This window comes from Cucurbita moschata, unplaced genomic scaffold (genome assembly GCF_002738365.1).
Source record: "Cucurbita moschata cultivar Rifu unplaced genomic scaffold, Cmos_1.0 Cmo_Scf00034, whole genome shotgun sequence".
NCBI classification, from domain to species: Eukaryota; Viridiplantae; Streptophyta; class Magnoliopsida; order Cucurbitales; family Cucurbitaceae; genus Cucurbita; species Cucurbita moschata.
Genome location: NW_019268550.1, coordinates 811,220 through 830,110, shown reverse-complemented (window position 1 = coordinate 830,110; position 18,891 = coordinate 811,220). Strand labels below are relative to the sequence as shown.

The window sequence follows — 18,891 nt, the reverse complement described above, 5'->3', positions numbered from 1 at the left end:
TGTAGCAATATGATAAAAGAATTATTGGATTGACAAATATCATAGCTAAAAGATGTTGGCTGTCTAATTTTAGAGCATCTAAAATCTAAAGGTAACGACCAGCAAGTTCCTGCAAATAAAATGGCCCTTCCTAGGACAATCTTCCATAGATGGACCTAGGAGTTAAGAGTGCATAGTCCTGTTTAGGTCCAATCTTTGGGGGGTAAAAACTCAGACTGGGACCAAAGTTTGGTTAAATTCGCTAGAACCAGGTTGCTAACCTCCACTCCAAGTAATTTTTTCCAGGAAAAGTAACGAAAAAGAAAACAATAGAAACAGAAAGAAGCAGGCTAGAAAATCACAGCATTTCTAGTAAAAGAGATAATCGAGATTAAATCTAGTCTAATATAACATGCGTAGAGCACCTCATCACCTCCCTGCTACCAGAAAAAAGTTCATTTCATATGTTCCATACGAAATCATCAACATAGTGAAGTGGTTGCGTTCTCATGATTAAAATCTCAATAAGGCTCCACTGGTGATCGAAATTTTGATCCAGCATAAATTGCAGCTGGTCCGAGCTCTTCTTCTATCCTAAGGAGCTGCAGGGAAAAAAAAGAAAGCAGTTGATTGTGTTACAAGCGCCCAAATTTGAGCTGTATGGATGTTGGGAAAAGCAAAGATCAAAGCAAAGATCACAGTTGAAAAACAGGTCAACGGGTGGTCAAATCATAAAAAAAGTCTTATTTAGTTGTAGGTTTTGTTATTGTAAGCAGACAATAATTAAATAAAGCTACCCTAATTTTAAGATTTACTGAAAATATGGAGACTAAATTTCAACTTCTAGAACTAATAACCTTAAAGAAATTTAGATGGTCTTGCCCACTATCCGAATCTTCATTTGCAAGAGGCAAAAATTTCAACTAATAATATTCACCTGGTTATATTTGGCTAGGCGCTCAGATCTACAGGGTGCACCAGTCTTAATCTGACCCTGTTTTGCAGTTTAGGAAACATTCAAATGACCGTCAAGGAATTGAAGATAATTTAAAACACTCAAAATACACACACATAAACAAAGATTTACCACCAATGCTTTGTAAACGTTAGTACATTTGATTGGTACCACCTCAAACAAAGAAATGATATTTAAATATGACCAACTGGATAATGGTTATCCAAGCCCAATTTTGAAAACTAAAAGAATTAAATTTTAAAAACTTGTTTTTTTTTTTTTAAATTATGCTTTTGAACTCTACCAAATTCCAAAAACAAACAAGTAAAAAATGCACATAAATGTTACTTTCTCCTTTAAAAGGCTACATGTTGGATTAATATTCCATCAGAAATATCATCACTCATAGCATGAGCAATATGCCCATGCAGGGAGCGGGGCATGCTTATACAGTAACAATAATTTTACGAACAAATTTACAGGTAAAACTACAGAGTTTCACTCATGGGGGAATTGTTAGCACTTACTGTTGACAGGCCAACTGAAAGGTCTGCAATGAACGTATCCTCAGTTTCCCCACTAAATTGCACAAAAAGGAGAAAAATATAATCAATAGTACATGGAGGCTGGGTGAAAGAGATTATAATATGCAATTAAAGAAAGAAAAAAAAAAGAAAAAAAAAGAAGGGGAGATGGCTATGCAATGAAACGTAGCATACCTTCTATGGCTTGCCATAACACCCCAACCAGCGTGCTTAGACAACTTGACTGCTTCAATACTTTCAGTCACTGAACCAATTTGATTTACCTGATAAATATATCATAAGAATCTCAACATTATGAATATACTGCAAATTACTTGAGCACTAAAGCGTGGTAACAAACAGATAGCTGCCAAAAGAAAGTTATGCACATAAGAGGGAAAATGGATACTTATGAGGAAGAAAAAGTGGAGTGATTACCTTCAAGAGAAGGGAATTGCATGCCTTCTCCTTGATAGCTTTCTCTACACGCTGCAATTGTTACAAGATGCAAGATAATGTCAGAATGTTGATTCAGAAAACCAGAATGTACATGATGATTAAAACATTTAAGACCTTTGGGTTGGTAACCAAGAGGTCGTCTCCAACTATCTGGACTTGCCGGCCAATTTCACTAGTCAGCTTCGCATAATTCTCCCAATCATCCTGATCGAATGGATCTTCAATGGACACAATAGGATAATCTGTCACAAATGACTTGTAGACATTCTTCAAGCTGTCTCCAGAAATTTTTTCTGATCCATCATTGTTCTGCAGCAAAATCTATCATCAGGCTGATGTGTAACATGAAAAATACTTGAACCATGACCAGCCAACAGTCAAATACCTCTTCCTTAAAATTCAGGTCATAGGTCTTGGCCTTGTTATCATAAAATTCTGAAGCAGCTACATCCATTCCAATTACAACCTAGAAGTGGCAAAAGAGTATAATCAAGGACTTGGACCTAGGTACTACCAGGAAATATATTATTCGATACGTTAATAAAAAGACAAAAGGAGAGCACCTTTCCAGTGTATCCAGCTTTCGCTATAGCAACCTTCAAGAGTTCAAGACCCTCCTTATTCTCCTGAAATTTACATAAATCAATATTAGCCACTCGGTAGTGTGCATGGTGAAATAAAAAACACCAATCATAAGTCATAAATGACAATAATAGTGAAGGAAACTATCTGACTAGAATCTGCGTTTTTGTCCGATCACAAACCTTTCCCTCCAACCATAAAGGAAAAGAGGAATGGACTAAAGAAAGAAGAGAAAAACATCAATAGCCAAATAATCATTGAAAACTCCAACTTTGAAAATAACAATATGCTGTAGGCTAATGTTTCTAAGACCTGAATATTAGGGGCAAAGCCGCCTTCATCACCAACATTAGTAGCATCTTGTCCATATTTCTTTTTTATTACAGCCTGAAAAGCAGACAGACAGAAATATATTGATACAACAACCGCTTTGTATAAATAAATTTAGAAAACTGGGGTACAAGGGGATTGCAAACAACCTTGAGGTGATGGTAGACTTCCACACCCATTTTCATAGCTTCCTTAAAAGAAGATGCTCCAACAGGGAGAATCATAAATTCCTACATACCAGAAAAATAACACAAAGTTCCAAAGTAAAGCACCTAATCTATCAAAAAGGGAAAAAATATCAAAACCATATTACCTGCATGGCTAGCTTATTGCCTGCATGAGAACCTCCATTAATGACGTTGAATGCAGGGACCGGAAGAACCAACTTCTTATTCCCAGCAAGCTTGGCAATGTGCTAGAAGTTACAAGAAAGACAAGTGACGATATAAGACTAGGAAAAAATAAACAAAAAATCAAAACAAATTCCCTCTTCTAAAACCACGTGAGACTACAAATACCTTATAGAGGGGTATCTTGTTCACTGCAGCTCCAGCTTTACAAACAGCAAGGGAGACTGCCAGTATAGCATTTGCTCCAAGCTGTGAGAATGAAGAGGGAAAATCCCGTTAGCCTAAGTTAGCATAACATTGGAGACATCAACCTCGGTGGAACAAAAAAAGTTCAACATGCCTTCTGTTTGCACCAACCCCATTCATTGACGGTCCCATCAAGTTGCCGCACCATAAAATTGTCTAGTTTTGTCTGCTCTCTTGGGTCCTTGGAAATACCACAGAAAATTGAATGAACTATATAAACTTCACTCATATTCACTGACAGTAGAAAAAAAATGCTAATGAAATTATTGCTTTTACCTTGCCAATTAAAGCAGGTCCAATGATTGAATTTACATTTTCCACAGCCTAAATCAAGTCATGCAGTCACATTAGGCAACTTTAAAACACGCAAACACAAATAGTCTTGTATGCAAGAGGAAAAAAGTTGCTGCATAGTTTTTCTCCCTCCAACCATAGCAAAATGTCTTACATGCAAGAGAAAAAAAAAGTACATGTTTCTTTGGAAAATGTTATTTCCTAAGTTCCTAACAACAAACACTGGGAAATTTACTTAAATATCCGATTTTACCATACAAACCTCAAGTACTCCCTTTCCAAGGTAGTCAGACCCACCATCTCTCAGCTCAAGAGCTTCATAGATACCTTCAGTCAATAAAATATGGATAGTTAAAACTACGAAGAATAAACGAAATGTTTAAACCATTTTTTTGCACAGGACATTCATACAACTATATCAATGGGCACAAGGGAAAATCATGAAATCTAACTATAGGTGACGATAAATATACAAGAGATACGTGCAGAGATGAAATGATACCCTGTCTTAAGGATTTGTGTTTTCCTTCATTTTGTTTATTAGTCATATTGAATGTTCTGACCAAATTTTCTACTAATCTCATTTGGATCACTGTTAGACCTTGCAAAATTCTTTGAGGGGAAACTTGAAGGTATATGGTTACAGTTTTGTTTGAAGTTGAACTCATGACCTCAAAGATGTCTATACTTAAAGCTTGCCGCAGTGATTTCAGTTTTTTTAAAGCACACTCAGAAGATGTTTAATAAGTTTCCAAGACAAATGTAATGGTCGCCTCTCAAAATTTTCACGTATGGTAAGTACATTTTTAATAAATTTCGTAGCATCTACTTTTCTTCGATAAACAAGCACTAACGACCTACCGATTGAAACATCACCTACCATACATTCGTCATCTATATCCAGAAAAGATCAAACCGTGAATAATTACTTTCAATCAGTTAGATAAACAAACACTATCGATTTACCGGTAGAAGCACCGCTCGGAACAGCAGCTCTGGCCAGCGTTCCATCAGTAAGAGTTATGTCAACCTGAAACCAAATTCAAATCAACAAAAAAAAAACACCAAACAATCATTTACAATAGCGATCACACTAACTTCCACATTCAAATTTTCCCAAACTCTGTACAACACTCACGCCAAGGAATCTATATGTACACGGTCAGTTACAGTAATCGATAACCGCAATAGGTTCACAATCTCTTTCTATTCTCACATTTCTCAGAAAAAAAAAACACAATGCAACCAATGTTAGGCTAAAAAACCAACAAGACGATTGTAGAATAACAGGTAACAATTCCGGTGAGACATTTTCGACGGATTGATTCAGAGGAAGTTAAAACTCACTTCGACAGTAGGATTTCCACGACTATCAAAAATTTGACGGGCTTTGACGATCTCGATCGCTGCCATACTGAGTTCAAACTTACTCCCCCCTTCGTCTTACTTGTCTTTCTCCACAATTTTCCCGAGAAAATTACGCCAATGGCGCGCAATGAAAGAATATAAATAGTCGTGCGTGGTGACAAATTTTGTCGTGAAGCATACTGGGACCGTCGAATAGGGAAAAGTAGGGGTGATGTGGACGGATGAGATTTATTTCCTAGTAAGGCTTGCCACGTGCCAGCCCAAGGAGGAAGATTGGAGCGCACTCTTCATCCAAGGGTCAAAGTTTTTTAATCACCGATTTTTTACTATAAATTTTCGTTTAGGTTAAAATAAACAAACTATTTAGAGTTAATTTTTAATTATAATTCAATTTCCAATTTTATTTTTTTCTTTAATTTTTTTAGATTTGTTCTAAAAGAAGTTCTAGGTTGAAATAAAATGAAATTGAATTGAACGATTAATATGTAAAAATTAGAAATTATACCTGATTATATAATAATTTTAACAATTTTTTTTTAAAAAATGAAATAAACAATTTGTCTCAATTTTATTATTTGTAAATAATATATTTATTTAAAGAATAATACAAAGATGGTACAAATAAAAAGCTTCGAAAATAAATTCAAAACCTTCCCTCAAATTCAGCAATGTTTTGATGCAAAAAAGGGAATCGAAGTCTATAAAGAGTTGCTATCATTTGGGCTCGTACCATGCTCGACCTATTAGCTAGTCAGTGGCCGTCATAGTTTGTTAGGAATCAAACTTTCCACAATGGTATGATATTGTCCAGTTTGAGCATAAACTCTCATAGCTTTACTTTGAGCTTCCCCAAAATGCCTTCTGAACTCTCATGACTTTACTTTGAGCTTCCCCAAAATGCCTAGTACAAAATGAAGATAGCATTCCTCACTTATAAACCCATGATCATTCCTTAAATTAGCCAACGTGGGACTTACTTCCAATAATCCTCAACATGGTTAATCTTGAAACAATTCCTTAAATTAGCCAACGTGGGACTTACTCCCAATAATCCTCACCATGGTCAATCTTGGGATAATCCCTGAATAGCAAGAATCATAGAGATGCCTAATGGACTCCTCCAATGTACCAATTATCAAGCACAATATTACATTAAACCAGCACAAGTGAGGACTGAGGACCCAAATACTTAACCCTTCAATACAGGGTTTTATGTACACAAATCCGGTAAAAGCCAATTAGAATTGACTTTGGAAAGAGGAAACAAGAAATTTCATTGTATTGTATCAATCAAACTTGTATCATTGACTTGATGAGCAGCGGCGGTTTGGGAAGCGCAAAGCCAGCTCTTCTTTCCTCAAATGAGTATTCAATGACTTCAGAAATGTCTTCACTAATGCGAGCAGTAAGATCAATGGGCCGTGGAGGAGCTGGTGTTATGGCTGTCTGCATTGGAACTGACACGGTAGAAGGTGTGGATGGCACTGGGATAGGCATCATCTTTGGTGTCCTGATATCTTCTTCTGATATTGAAATTGTCTTTATAGGTGTCTTGGATGACAGATTCACTTTCTGCAACTTCTCATTGAGATCATTCAATGAATTCGACGAATTCATTGAGTTGGAGAAAAGCGCGCCAGCAATAGGAACGGGAGCAAAAGGCTTTCGAACCACCATTGGTGATTCTGCTTCACTAGCATCGACACTTGATGAATGCTTCTTTACAGGGAGACCAGGAACATCCAAGCCTCTCCTACCTTTAAAAACACATGGGAATTCAACCATTCAGGGAAAAAATGCTATCATCTCTAGACTGCAAGCCATATTTTTTATCAACCAGGACAGAATTGGCAAGAAGCTTGTCAGTTAAGAGTCATACCAGCTGATAAAGCTTCAACAAATCCCTCATCAAGGTGAAAAGTTTGGTTGTTTTGGTGTCCTCTATCACTTTTTCTGCCTGGTCGGAGGCCTTTATGAGGATCAGGCTTCGGAGTTTGAAGCAATGCTCCTCCAAGGGAAAATCTCCGACTGCCAGCACCAGCACCAGCGCCAGCACCGCCAGTAGACATTCTAGGACCTTTTTTCACACTCTGAGGCTTTGATGGGCTAGGCTTTGACCCATAAAGTGCCTCCTGTTCAGCCATTAGCTGCCCCTGGAGTTTCTTCTGGTCCTAAAGGGTAAAATTGAAATGACAGCAATCATCAAGAGGGATGCATTTTAAACATGAAAATGTCCAAAAGCTGGTAAATTTGAAAGATCTTACCCGCTGCCTGCGGAGTTCTTGCTCTTTCTCTTGTCTTAAAATTTTGTACTCTTCAAGCATTGAGAGAAGGCGAACCTACACATATGGGACAATTAATAGCACTCGTATAAATCATGCATGAACCATTCATCAAAATGTACTTACGCCATCATAGGTGAATTCAATGCCTCTTTCCTTTTCCCATGACATGGTTTTTGAAGTCAAAGCATTAACCATTCCTGTAAGGATTTAATCACTAAGCTACATGAAAAAGATTTGTCAAAAATGGAAATTACAATGCCCGAGCCGATAGTATTTACCTGGAAGTTTATTAACCAAGGCCCGAGCCTTCTCAGCACGTTTAAGAGTAAGATGAGCTCCTCTTCCCGCATTATACCGGTTTTCATCCTGAACAAGTTAGAAAAAAAAAAAAAAAAAACTCATAATGAAAATGTATTTAGCAGTACGATGGTGTGTGATCAAGTTATATGTGTGCCGGCCCATATTATAATAGCCCAAACCCACCGCTAGCAAATATTTAAAACGCGTATGATATGAAGAGGTTTCCACACCCTTATAAAAAATGTTTCGTTTCTCTCTCCAATAGACGTGAGAGTGAAATCTCACGCACAATCTCACGCATATTTTGAAGGGGAAAGGATAAATTATGGGAGGGTTTAGAGAGTAACCCTGTTATACTCCTCAAGCCAGCACTCCTCCTCGCATGCAGCCAACCATCGGTCCACTTTCTCAAGGATCTCGTTCCTGTCAAAAGCTTCTTCTTTGACCTTAAGGATTTGATTTTCAATTTGTTCAAGGACACAAGCAGGGTCCAGAGTTCCTGGATTGGAAAGATAAACGCACAGAATAAGAATGGAACAACAAAGCCATAAATAAACGTTAGCACAATGAAGTTCATGACCGTAATATACCACAATCTATTGCATCAATAACATATTCAATAGCAGAATCTTCTGCTGGTAGCATATGCAGCTTCATACACATCTCTTCTAGCTCCAATCTCTTCTTGAGCACAAGTTCTTTCATTCTGCTCGACTTCAGCTCTTCTAATCTGGAGACTTCTGCTTCAACCTGCATGATATAGGCAGCGACACAATCATGACGAATACAAGTCATAAAATGATGACCGAAATCTTCCTTATTTCCAAATCACTCACATATGTGATAACGTCAACAGAGAGAGCATCAGGTTCAATAATTTCGTGTTCTAAAGCTGCGATGTTGCAAGTTATATTTTGAAACATCTGTTGTTCTTCAGCTGGAGTGTCCATTAGGTTCCATAGGTCTAGCAATGTATGAACAAGATCTTGAAGCTGCATGAATAAAGGGTTACTACAGAACCATTGCATTACTAAGATTTGAAGACCAGAGAAACGTTTTACCTTCTGCATTCTTTGTAATTTGATCTCCCGCAGTTTTTCAATCATTGCAGCCAACTTCTCGATGGTGTTGATAGTTATATTTGTTGGTGCTTCAAAATCACCCAAAGTTGGATGAACTTCAATGGCTATCTGCTTGGAATCCATACCCAGGACTAAACAAAGCGAATCCAAAGCACGCATGTGGGTATAAACCAGCTTCATCCGATCACTCTATAACAAGAAATAAGTTCATTAATAAGAATTGTGTTCAAATTAATTATATGTTTGAATTTATGAACACAATTAACCAACCTTCTCTTGCTGGAGTGCATGAAGCTGTCTGTTCAATTCATCAAGCTTCTTCAAAGATAGATCAGTTTCATCCAACAATATCTTTGACACTGAATGTTCATACCCATTTAACTCATCTGAAATCTTTCGTATCTCGTCTAGGACTTCAAGAAATTGACTGCTTCTCTCGGATTTGCGCTTCCGCATTTCATCCAGTTGTGGAAGAATTTGCTCGAGTTCATCTTTCAAGCTCACAGCCTTTTGATCAGACTGGAAGGGGAAATCATAAACCAATAACTTCAGAGTTTGCAGAAGTGAAATTGAAGTTGTTTGAATCTGCTACTCCTCCTCTTACCTGTCTTATATGAACTGGCGGCTCTCCCAATGCAGAACAGATGGCAGCAAGTTGCGCTTCAGAATCTGCAATCGCTTGTCTCAGATGAGCTCTGGAATGGTTTGCTTGATCAACTTTCCTTCTGTAAACCTCTAAACACTCTCGTTCAAGCTCAAGCAACATTCTATCTCTTTCAGCTTCACATTCACCAACTTCATCCCATATTATCTGATATTCAAAATTGTTATGTACAGAATGAGATAAGCATCAAAAAAGAGATTGAAGTTCGAGACAAACCTGAAGTTCATAAAGAAGTGAACCACACGTGGTTTCCACTTGCAGAAGTGGATCATTTTGAGTGACAGACATCTTGAAGAGATTTCACGAAAGAAGGCCAAATCTACAATAAACAACAATTAGAGAAACATACTAACAAAGGAATCAAATTTCAAGAACCCCAAATTGTCTACAGCATCAAATTACAATTTGTTAAAATATTTGCTAAGAACACAAATGGGAACCGTCAAATTCAGCATAACCGACAAAAATCGAGACCAAATGATTGAATCCATTTCTAAAAGTGATGTACAAATCAGCTCAATGTGTTGGAACTACTAAAAAACATGATTGAAGCGAATTAACCTAATGGGTCATGCCGGATTATCAAGAAATTAAAAGAACATCCATATATGGTAGACGAGGATTTGAAAGTGAACCTGAAGTAGAAGCAATCCGGTGAAGGGTTGGAGGAATGATTCGAGAGAAGAATTGAATTGTGAACCTTGGAAGAGGAGTACGGGAAAGGGGAATTTGAAGGGAGAAAGAGACGTTGAAAGGAAAAGGGGCCGTTGTAAAAGCGGATATTAAATGAAGCCCCATGGACCAACTGAATTTGAATTCAAACTTTCGTAGAGGGAAAACCCAAGAGAGAGAAAAAGATTGGTTCCAATTGCTTTCTGGTTTCTTCTTCCCTCCTCCCACACATTTTCAAAATTAAAATTAAATATCACCTTTTTTTTTTCTTTAAATAAAAAAATTAAAAAGACTCTCATTTGAAAATTGTGCAATTTTGAACTCTCTTACCATAATTTAATTCATGGTTACCATACAAATCACCCGTTTCCATAAGTTTGGGTAATTTTACTCTTAGTTTTTGGAAGGATCAGGATGTATTTTTATTTATAAACTCATGATCATCTTCTGTGATAGAGCGTTTTAATCCCACTCATTCATCTACCATTTATAAGGGTGTGGAAACCTTTCCCTAGTCAGACGTGTTTTAAAATCTTGAGGAGAAGCCCAAAAAGGAAAGCTCGAAGAGAACAATATCAGCTAACGGTGGATCTGGGTCGTTACAGATGGTATAAAAGCTAGACATCGGACGATGTGCCAGCCTTCTCGCCCTTCCCTGAAGGGGGTAGACACGAGACGGTGTGCCAGAAAAGATGCTGGCCCCAAAGGGGGGGTGGATTTTGGGGGTGGTCCCACATCGATTGGAGGAAGGAAAAGTGTCAGCGAGGATGCTGGCCTCTAAGGGGGTGGATTGTGATGTCCCAAATTGGTTGGGGAGGAGAACAAACCACTATTTATAAGGGTGTGGAAACCTTTCCCTAGCAAACGTGTTTTAAAGACCGGGAAAGCTCAAATAGGACAATATCTGCTAGCGGTAAATCTGGGTCGTTATATTTCGTATTTTAATAAAGCTCGAAAAAGCTCAAAGAGGACAATATCTGCTAGCAATAAATCTGGATCGTTATATTTTATCTAATCCTGTAGGAACCCAGTTGGCGCTACCTCCCAGAAACCCTCAAAGTAAGCTTATACTCGCATTTGGGTTAAATCCAACCTTCAGCCCAAAAGCTTATAAGTATTTGATGTAGGGTGATGATTAATTAGGTTAGTGAAGCAGTGAGTTTAGTTTAGTGTTTAAAATAATATTGAGATCTGGGAAGTCATATCTGTTCAGTGGGCCAAAATTAAAATATTTGGTGATAAAGAGAGTTAAAATTAGGACACGAGATGGATGTCAGCAATAACAGGAGAATGGATTTTCATGTGAGGAGCCTGGTTGCACAACCATGGCCATCAAAGGTGTTAATTACCTGGAGAATACAGCCACCATGTCCCATCCCTACAAACACTGGACCTCTCATCGCGTGTTTTGCGAAGATGGTGGCAATGGACATGGCCTCCACTGTGGTAGCTACTGCATGGTTTTTGCTATCTATACATCCATCGTCAGGGTGCACCACAGAGATCATGAAAACACACTTTCAAAGAGAAACTTGTACCAGACTCTCGACATAATATTGTTCACTTTGAGCATAAACTCTTATGACTTTGCTTTACGTTTCTCAAAAAGTCTTGTTCCAAGTAAAATAGTATTCATTACTTATAAACACATAATCTTCCAATAAATGCCCGACTCACTCCCAATAATCCTCAACACAAAGTTTATAAATATAAATAATAGTTTCTATTGATATACTAACGGTGAGATCTAAGTCGATTGGGAAGAAAAACTAAATATTCTTTGTAACAGTGTGAAAATCTCTTTATAACCGTCATGTTTTAAAATATAATGAATCAAATTGGAGAACATCGGCCCTCTAGATTTAATTTTAATTTTTTTTTTATCCTAAAACTATTATTGCAATATTTAAAAATTAAAAAATGTTATTGAAACAAAATACTATTATTTTGGCCACGATCCACTTAGGTTAAGTACTATTTTTTATTTAGATATTATTTTAGTTACTGTATTTTGTTTTTTTTTTTTTTTTAACTTCCAAAAGGTTTATCCAGAGGCAGAGAGCCCACTAAAGCCATCTTTGTTCTTAAGTTAGTATCAATTCCCTCGGGACCTGATTTCAATCTCCTCCAAAATTGAGCTTTCCTTAGCTTCTAATGGCGGCAACTCGCATGAATTCTCTTTCGCTTTCCCTAGTCCCATGTTCCCTTCCGGCTCAATCTAATTGTTACTCTTTAGAACCCAAAACTCTATTCCTTCCCGTCAGCCCTCTAATCCAGCTCAACCTCGCAATTAAGCGTTCTAATGCCACCCATTCCGTCTCGAAGTTCACTCGCCGTGCCACCACTGCCACTGTATCGTTTAGCCTCCCGGCTTCGTAAGATTTGATTGCCTCTCTTGCTTCACCGACTGATTCCTTTTCAAGTCCTCATAGCTAAAATTTTGTCTTGTATTGCAGGAAACCCGAGGGCGTTTCCCCAGATAAACTCCCCAAGTAAGTTTACCCCCACAAATTTTCCCCCATTCAATTAGAGACGTTCTGAAGCATGCGTCGAGCTTAAGTGGTTTTAATTGGAGTTTTTGTTGCCTGCTTTCATAACGCGTGAATATTATTTTCTAATTTAACTAATCGTTTTGAAATTTAATGTGGGATGATGATTATTCAGGTAGTTTTAAGACATCAATTTTAGTCTTTAATTTCCTGTCTGGAAGCTTTGAAATTAATTTTTGTCTTTGTGCATTTGAAACTATTTGCTGATATGTTAAGCCATAATCTAGCGTGGCCAATGTATGACCTCTTACTCGATGCACATCATTGAATGATTTCATATCTTTCTCTTTTTGGTTGTACGATTTTTTCTCATCAATACAAATTGGTTTTCCAGCATGTCAGCATATCATAGCTGTTGAATCATTTGTTATATGACTTATCCTTTTCCACATTAGATTGTCGATTAATGCAGAAATGATAGTGGTGTTAATTGTTTGTTGAATTTGTTATGTATAAGATGGTCAGCTAGAGCAATAAAGTCATTTGCAATGGCAGAATTGGAAGCAAGGAAACTCAAATATCCAAATACAGGCACAGAAGCTTTGTTAATGGGAATTTTAATCGAGGGTTGGTAGTCGTTCCATCTCTGAGGTCATTTATTTTTTACATTTAAATTTAGACTTGCTTATTGATTTAGTTTAGTTGAATGCAGTTAAATTACGGAACTATATGAATCTTGGTCCCTTCTTTAAGGAAAATAATGCTAAAATCAAGATCATTTCCTGAGGAGTTAGCACATGATGATCACTTTCAAATGTGGCTACTTCCCTTTCCAGCATCATTTCATGATATCTTCCATTGTCATCTGATGTCTCTCATGTGCAACTACGGAACTGTTTTGAAAGACTTAGTTTATGTTAAAGAATTCGACAAGGAAGCTTATGTTCATGTCAGCTCCTGTTCATGTCTGTTAGATGATGAGTATGAGTAACCTATCTTTGACAGTAGCCTTGGGCTACTGGCAGCATGCTTTTTGTATGTCCTTAGGCTTAATAGCTAGTAGTACTCATGGTGAAGTTAATCGATAATTTTCAACCTTGTTCAGAAAAAGGAGATACGATTAAGAAATGATAAACTATAGTTGCATATACCCTTTGGTTGCAATCTTTAATTTTTTCGACATATATTTGTTCATATTCTTTTCAGGAACAAATATTGCTGCCAGATTCTTAAGGGCTAACGGAATTACACTTTTCAAGGTAAGAGAAGAAACTGTCAAGCTACTTGGAAAATCTGACATGTATTTCTTCAGCCCAGAGCATCCTCCATTGACTGAATCTGCTCAGAGGGCACTTGATTGGGCTGTTGCAGAGAAGTTAAAGTCCGGTGAGATCATTCTTCCTTCGTGCAGCCAATTTGATTCTTATTTAGCCTGAAAGCGAGTGATAATACTTGAGTTTTCTACTGAAAGCTCTATGCATGCATTTTAATTGTAAAGAAATCAGATAATTCTTAACAGCTTGATTGGAAAGTAAAGAAATCAGATGACGGGAGGTTAGGCGTGCTTTTATCACAGGCTTCTTAACAGCTTGATTGGAAAGTAATCAGATAATTCTTCCACGGCTAGGATAGTGAATAAATGATTTCCCAATCATGCTTACCACAATAGAAAAGTGAATAAATGCTTTTAGAATTATGCTTAATGCAACTAGCTACCGTATGTTAGTCTAGTGGTCAAAAGGGTTATGTAAGTAATCAAGGGCTTAGATAGAGTGAGTAGTTCAAGTATGGTGGTCATTGTTCGAGTCAAAATCAAATGTAGCAGGGTAAAACAATTGTCTCATGTGAATAATTGAGAATAGTCAAGGTACGCGCAAACAGGTTTGGACACACCAATATTAAAAAAAAAAAAAAAAAAAAAAAAATTGCTATGCTTGCTGCAATTTCATGGTTGGTGCTTCTTTCATCAAAGAGATTAGAAGTTGTCTTTGCCTACCCGAAATAAAGACTTAGTTGTAAAGCATTCATTTTTTCATTTAGCATGAAACACCCGCTTGCAAAGATTTTCGTCGACCTTTTAGGCCATTTAATTGAAGAAGGATTATCTAGTTGTTCACAAAGCATGTACAAATGTGCACAAGTATGTTTCAACTTCTTGATTGTAGATTTTGACTAGAACGATATCACCTTTGTGCATTTTGTTAGGTCTTTTGCTTGTGGTAGTCTTCCTTGATTGAACCTAAGGTCTTATATGCAGGCCAATCTGGAGAAATAACTACAGGTCATTTGCTTCTTGCTATTTGGTCAGAGGAATCGGCAGGTCGCAAGATCTTGGCCACCCTTGGCTTTGATGGTGAGAAAGCGAAAGAGATCGAAAAAACCGTAAGTTTTAAGTTGTTTTTTTTGTAATTAGTAGCACCCTCTGGACTTGATGATATACTCCACCAATACGTTTTCATTGTTCACAGGTGGACAATGATGCAACTTTCAGTTATAAGTAGATGGATTGTGTTGGAAGATGTGATGCAATTTTCATATCTTCGTGGATGGAATCCTCACAAAGGAACGCCCAAATGAAACTCATATGACTTGGACCCTCGTGCATCCATTGGTTGTATAGCGATTTGCCTGTTTAATCAGCACCTGCCGCTCAACATTATCAGATTCATTTTGAATTGGCTATTGTTCGAACTTATGGAGTGCTGGTATGGTACGCTACGCTACATTTTAGTGGTCTCAAATTGCTTGCAGGGCATAGTTTTCTTACTGTGGCTTTTTTTGGACAAGCTGAAAAGTGAATAATAACCCCTATATTTAATACATAAGATTCTTAATTTAATCTTTGCAAGCCATCCACGATTACTTTTCAATCTTAGTATTTAAATTTTTACCTTTGTTTCATTTATGTTTCTTAATACATGGGGTTGAATAGTAATGAAAAGTCTTAGCAATTTGTCAAACTTTACTTGATCAACTGCGGTAGATATGAATATTTTAAATTTGAATTATTGTTTGACTTGAGAGATTATTGTTAAGCTGGGCCCTTATGCATATTCTCCTAGTTTAGTGCATTATCGAGTAAGTGGATGTAGATGTAATGATAATGAGTGCATTTTAGATATATCTTAATAAACATGATCCCCATTAAGTGTTTCCCCACTGCCTATTTCTTTTTGTTCTCGTGTTTAACATATTGAAATGAACAATCTAAACAGCGTTTCTCATTGAATAAGCTGAGAAGCGTCTTGTCTATTACTCTGGTTGAATTGGTATTAGTGGATATGATATGATTGCTATGGTGAAAGGGACCAACTTTAGTGTTAGTGGACCGACGTAAGAACAGGTCCATGTATCAGAAACGACCATGTTTGTCATTTCCAAAGTTTATAAAAGCATCATTCTGATTCAGCCATTGAGTGAATGCATTGTCTCTGGCCACTTTCTAGTCACTAGCCAAAACTTAAACAGTTCAAGTTTGCGTGCTTAATTCTTTGCATCTAGTCGATTGGATAGAGTTTGGAACATGAAGCAACCGCATCTTTTTGACTTCTTATTAGTTCTGCTGAAAGTTGAATGTGATTGTTGCGTCGTCCTCTGTGAAACCATCTGTCATTCCTTCCTTTCCTTCTCCTTTTTGCCCAAATGGGTTTCTTTGGTGGCATTTTCTTAGCTGATATAGGCTCAAAATGCATAAACATGGCTTGAACTTGCGCCGTTGCTCTAAGGTAACCGTCATTACCCTAAGAACAATCATATAACTATTTCCATTTCAGCTATGAGTTAAACTTTTTGTAGTTTTAGTTGAAATGACAGTTTCATTAAAAACAGGTAAATTAGAGGAAGAATTTGCTTGTTGAGTAGGACCTGAAGCACTTGTGTAAGGGGAATAATTGTGCGCTTAAAATGATGATGCTACACGTGCGCATTAGGTCATCCTTATATATATCTATGGCGAAGCATAATGTCATTGGGTATGTTCGTAACGTGTCTCTTCTTTTTGGCCATTATCTTTGTGGCCATGTCTTGTTAAAGTGGGGCAATGCCTCCTCAATTTCTGTTCAATAGCGATTAGCCCCTCTCTCCCCTTCTTCTACTCCTCATCTTCCAAAAAGTATATGCAATAATAGAAATTGTTTTTGTAATCTTAGGGTCAAAATGTAGTGGGAATCTTAGCGTTGCACACTTCGGTCACTATCAATGCCAATAAGAGGCAAAATGAATGTTGGTTTGAGGTGGGATCAAAAGAATTAATAGCCTTCTATTTTCCTCATTTAAAGCTCTCGGGAAGACATCTATACTGCACCAACGCGTATAGTTCAATCCATTATCCGCCATACAAATGAATTTTAAAATATCCAAGTATAAAAAGTAAATACACACTAAATTTGTAATTTAATTATTCAAGAATGATTAAAATTTAGCTATGGATGATCTGGGTGCAGCTAAAAGCAAGAACAAGAAGAATTGCTTAATGATCTATTATTGTCTTGTCGAGCCATGTTTAACGTGTGCGTGCAGGCTGGCGAGTGGGCGTGCTTGGCACTGCCGACGCCCTCACCCCTCCTCCATCTAGATCATTCCGCACGCCTCTAACCCCAATTATTCACATAAACCTCTTTCATTCCCTTTTTTCAAAGCTTGTCATTTTAATACTCCACTTTTTACCTGGTTCATTCTATGCACATTTTTTTTAGTTATAAATATCTTTACGTATTGCATCGCGACATACAATTTGATAGTTAAAATATATATGTAATTTGTACCTTGAATTCATAGAAAAAGACAAGTTTTGGCCTCAATATTATAAAAACCAAAGTCCAAGAGGGTAGCAATTTGTCACAAGTCAATTACTACACACCTCCATGAATTAACTAAACATTAAATGAACCAATAAGGAACACAAAGTCTCCCATGCTTGGAATTTCAAGAGATTGCTTAAAACAAAGTGTGTTTAATTAAAGTGATTCCATTTAGATTTTGCAACTCAATAAGTTTAACCAATCGCAAGTCGACAAGTGGCCTTATTCGACCCTCCTTCCAAGTTGGTAGGTTTTTTACAATGGAAACACATGGGCAATGCATGGGGGAGGCCTTCCTTTGCCCACAATTCTTCTAACAAAATCTCTCATCCCCATTCTTGATTCCTCGATGAATTTAGGTCTTGTATAAGATTTCTTTATATATTAAGTTAAATAAAGTTCAACCCGAACTACTCTCAATAATCTTCGACAATATTTTTAAAAATAATATAATTACTTGTAAGTTTAGTAATATAAATTTGATTTTTTCTCGAAATTTTCACCCACTACTTCAAAATTTGAACAGTAACACGCGAACTTCAAACCTATATGCTTTCACATTCATATGGGTAAGGCGTAAAAAAGCAAATTGAATAGTCAATTTCATGTGTAACAAACAAGGTAGGGTAAGAGAGAGAAGGAGGTGAAGGGTAGAGAGAGAAAGAAGGGCAGAGAGAGATAAGGAGAGGTTGAAGGAGGTTTTGCCTATTCATTCACCGACAACTCAACAACGAAATCTTCCACTGTTGTTCCATTGATAGGTAAAAGCTCAACCACAGCTCAAAAAACAAACCTTATAGTACCCACTACTTTTCTCACCTATTAAACTAAACCTTTGATTCCCATCTACACCTCGAACCAACCGGTCCGAGGTTGAAATCTTCGGTTTTTCTTGTTCGAACTAAAAATAATTTATTTTTGTAATAAGATATTTGAATTCTTAACCAAATTTTCAAAACAAACCTTTGTAGCCCCCGTCAAATGGTAATCAAATCAAACGAAAAATATTCCAAATGGTTATGAAATGCATGCAAGGTAATAATTCGGTAATAATTAATTTAAAAGAAACTTAAAGAGATAATTCATAATTAAAATGAGTAACACATGAAAATTAAAAAAAGGAAGAAGCCAAACCAATAACGACACGGTCCTCGGTTTCCTTTTGGACAAGTTAACATCCTCTGCAAAAGTAAAATAAAATAAAATTAAATAAATCTTCGCCGACTTGGAGATAACTATTATTTATTATTTTAATGATAAAGAAAAAAGTATTAAAATTTGATAAAAACACATCCCAAAAAAGGAAAAAAGAAAAAGAAAAGAATGCTATAATTGTTCTCCCCACGCTCATCCCAAGCGTGTGTTGGGTTGAACCCACTACAAGACAAAGTAGCCTTTATTTAGAAATTCGACACGCGCTACCCGCGTGCGTGACTGTAATTTCTCTTACTCTCACTCCTTACATTTTATTTTTATATATATATATTTATGTGTTAGGTTTCATAATTCCATA

The 18,891-nt window shown here is 36.9% G+C and overlaps 3 protein-coding genes across 3 annotated transcripts; 1 reads left to right on the top strand and 2 right to left on the bottom strand.

Annotated features, from left to right (window-relative positions):
• Window positions 1–216: 216 nt before the first annotated feature.
• LOC111430677 (enolase-like) lies at window positions 217–5,204 on the bottom strand. The gene is made up of 17 exons (XM_023067025.1): window positions 5,067–5,204; window positions 4,686–4,749; window positions 3,982–4,046; window positions 3,702–3,749; window positions 3,520–3,606; window positions 3,348–3,428; window positions 3,143–3,244; window positions 2,979–3,059; window positions 2,812–2,886; window positions 2,481–2,543; window positions 2,303–2,383; window positions 2,032–2,226; window positions 1,897–1,947; window positions 1,654–1,742; window positions 1,462–1,513; window positions 917–973; window positions 217–581 (listed from the first exon to the last, which is right to left on the bottom strand). The coding sequence occupies exons 1-17, from the start codon at window positions 5,130–5,132 to the stop codon at window positions 501–503; spliced, it is 1,338 nt and encodes a 445-aa protein (XP_022922793.1). The 5' UTR covers window positions 5,133–5,204; the 3' UTR covers window positions 217–500.
• A 969-nt stretch (window positions 5,205–6,173) lies between these two features.
• On the bottom strand, window positions 6,174–10,201 carry LOC111430676 (65-kDa microtubule-associated protein 3-like). The gene is made up of 13 exons (XM_023067024.1): window positions 10,054–10,201; window positions 9,635–9,737; window positions 9,359–9,565; window positions 9,025–9,273; window positions 8,734–8,943; window positions 8,509–8,664; window positions 8,263–8,422; window positions 8,020–8,171; window positions 7,651–7,738; window positions 7,496–7,569; window positions 7,352–7,426; window positions 6,967–7,258; window positions 6,174–6,844 (listed from the first exon to the last, which is right to left on the bottom strand). The coding sequence occupies exons 2-13, from the start codon at window positions 9,704–9,706 to the stop codon at window positions 6,378–6,380; spliced, it is 2,202 nt and encodes a 733-aa protein (XP_022922792.1). The 5' UTR covers window positions 9,707–9,737; window positions 10,054–10,201; the 3' UTR covers window positions 6,174–6,377.
• Window positions 10,202–12,160: 1,959 nt separating this feature from the next.
• On the top strand, window positions 12,161–15,427 carry LOC111430678 (ATP-dependent Clp protease ATP-binding subunit CLPT1, chloroplastic-like). The gene is made up of 6 exons (XM_023067026.1): window positions 12,161–12,465; window positions 12,547–12,582; window positions 13,097–13,206; window positions 13,786–13,965; window positions 14,837–14,961; window positions 15,048–15,427. The coding sequence occupies exons 1-6, from the start codon at window positions 12,245–12,247 to the stop codon at window positions 15,078–15,080; spliced, it is 705 nt and encodes a 234-aa protein (XP_022922794.1). The 5' UTR covers window positions 12,161–12,244; the 3' UTR covers window positions 15,081–15,427.
• The last annotated feature ends 3,464 nt before the right edge of the window (window positions 15,428–18,891 follow it).

Coding starts and splice junctions, on each gene's coding strand:
- LOC111430678 (XM_023067026.1), top strand. CDS start 12,245: ATGGCGGCAACTCGCATGAATTCTCTTTCGCTTTCCCTAGTCCCATGT. Junction 12,583..13,096: donor TCCCCAGATAAACTCCCCAA/GTAAGTTTACCC, acceptor GTTATGTATAAG/ATGGTCAGCTAGAGCAATAA. Junction 14,962..15,047: donor CGAAAGAGATCGAAAAAACC/GTAAGTTTTAAG, acceptor CATTGTTCACAG/GTGGACAATGATGCAACTTT.
- LOC111430677 (XM_023067025.1), bottom strand. CDS start 5,132: ATGGCAGCGATCGAGATCGTCAAAGCCCGTCAAATTTTTGATAGTCGT. Junction 4,750..5,066: donor GTGGAAATCCTACTGTCGAA/GTGAGTTTTAAC, acceptor ATTTGGTTTCAG/GTTGACATAACTCTTACTGA. Junction 1,514..1,653: donor GTTATGGCAAGCCATAGAAG/GTATGCTACGTT, acceptor TGTGCAATTTAG/TGGGGAAACTGAGGATACGT.
- LOC111430676 (XM_023067024.1), bottom strand. CDS start 9,706: ATGTCTGTCACTCAAAATGATCCACTTCTGCAAGTGGAAACCACGTGT. Junction 8,665..8,733: donor AATTACAAAGAATGCAGAAG/GTAAAACGTTTC, acceptor TTATTCATGCAG/CTTCAAGATCTTGTTCATAC. Junction 7,427..7,495: donor TTGAATTCACCTATGATGGC/GTAAGTACATTT, acceptor CCATATGTGTAG/GTTCGCCTTCTCTCAATGCT.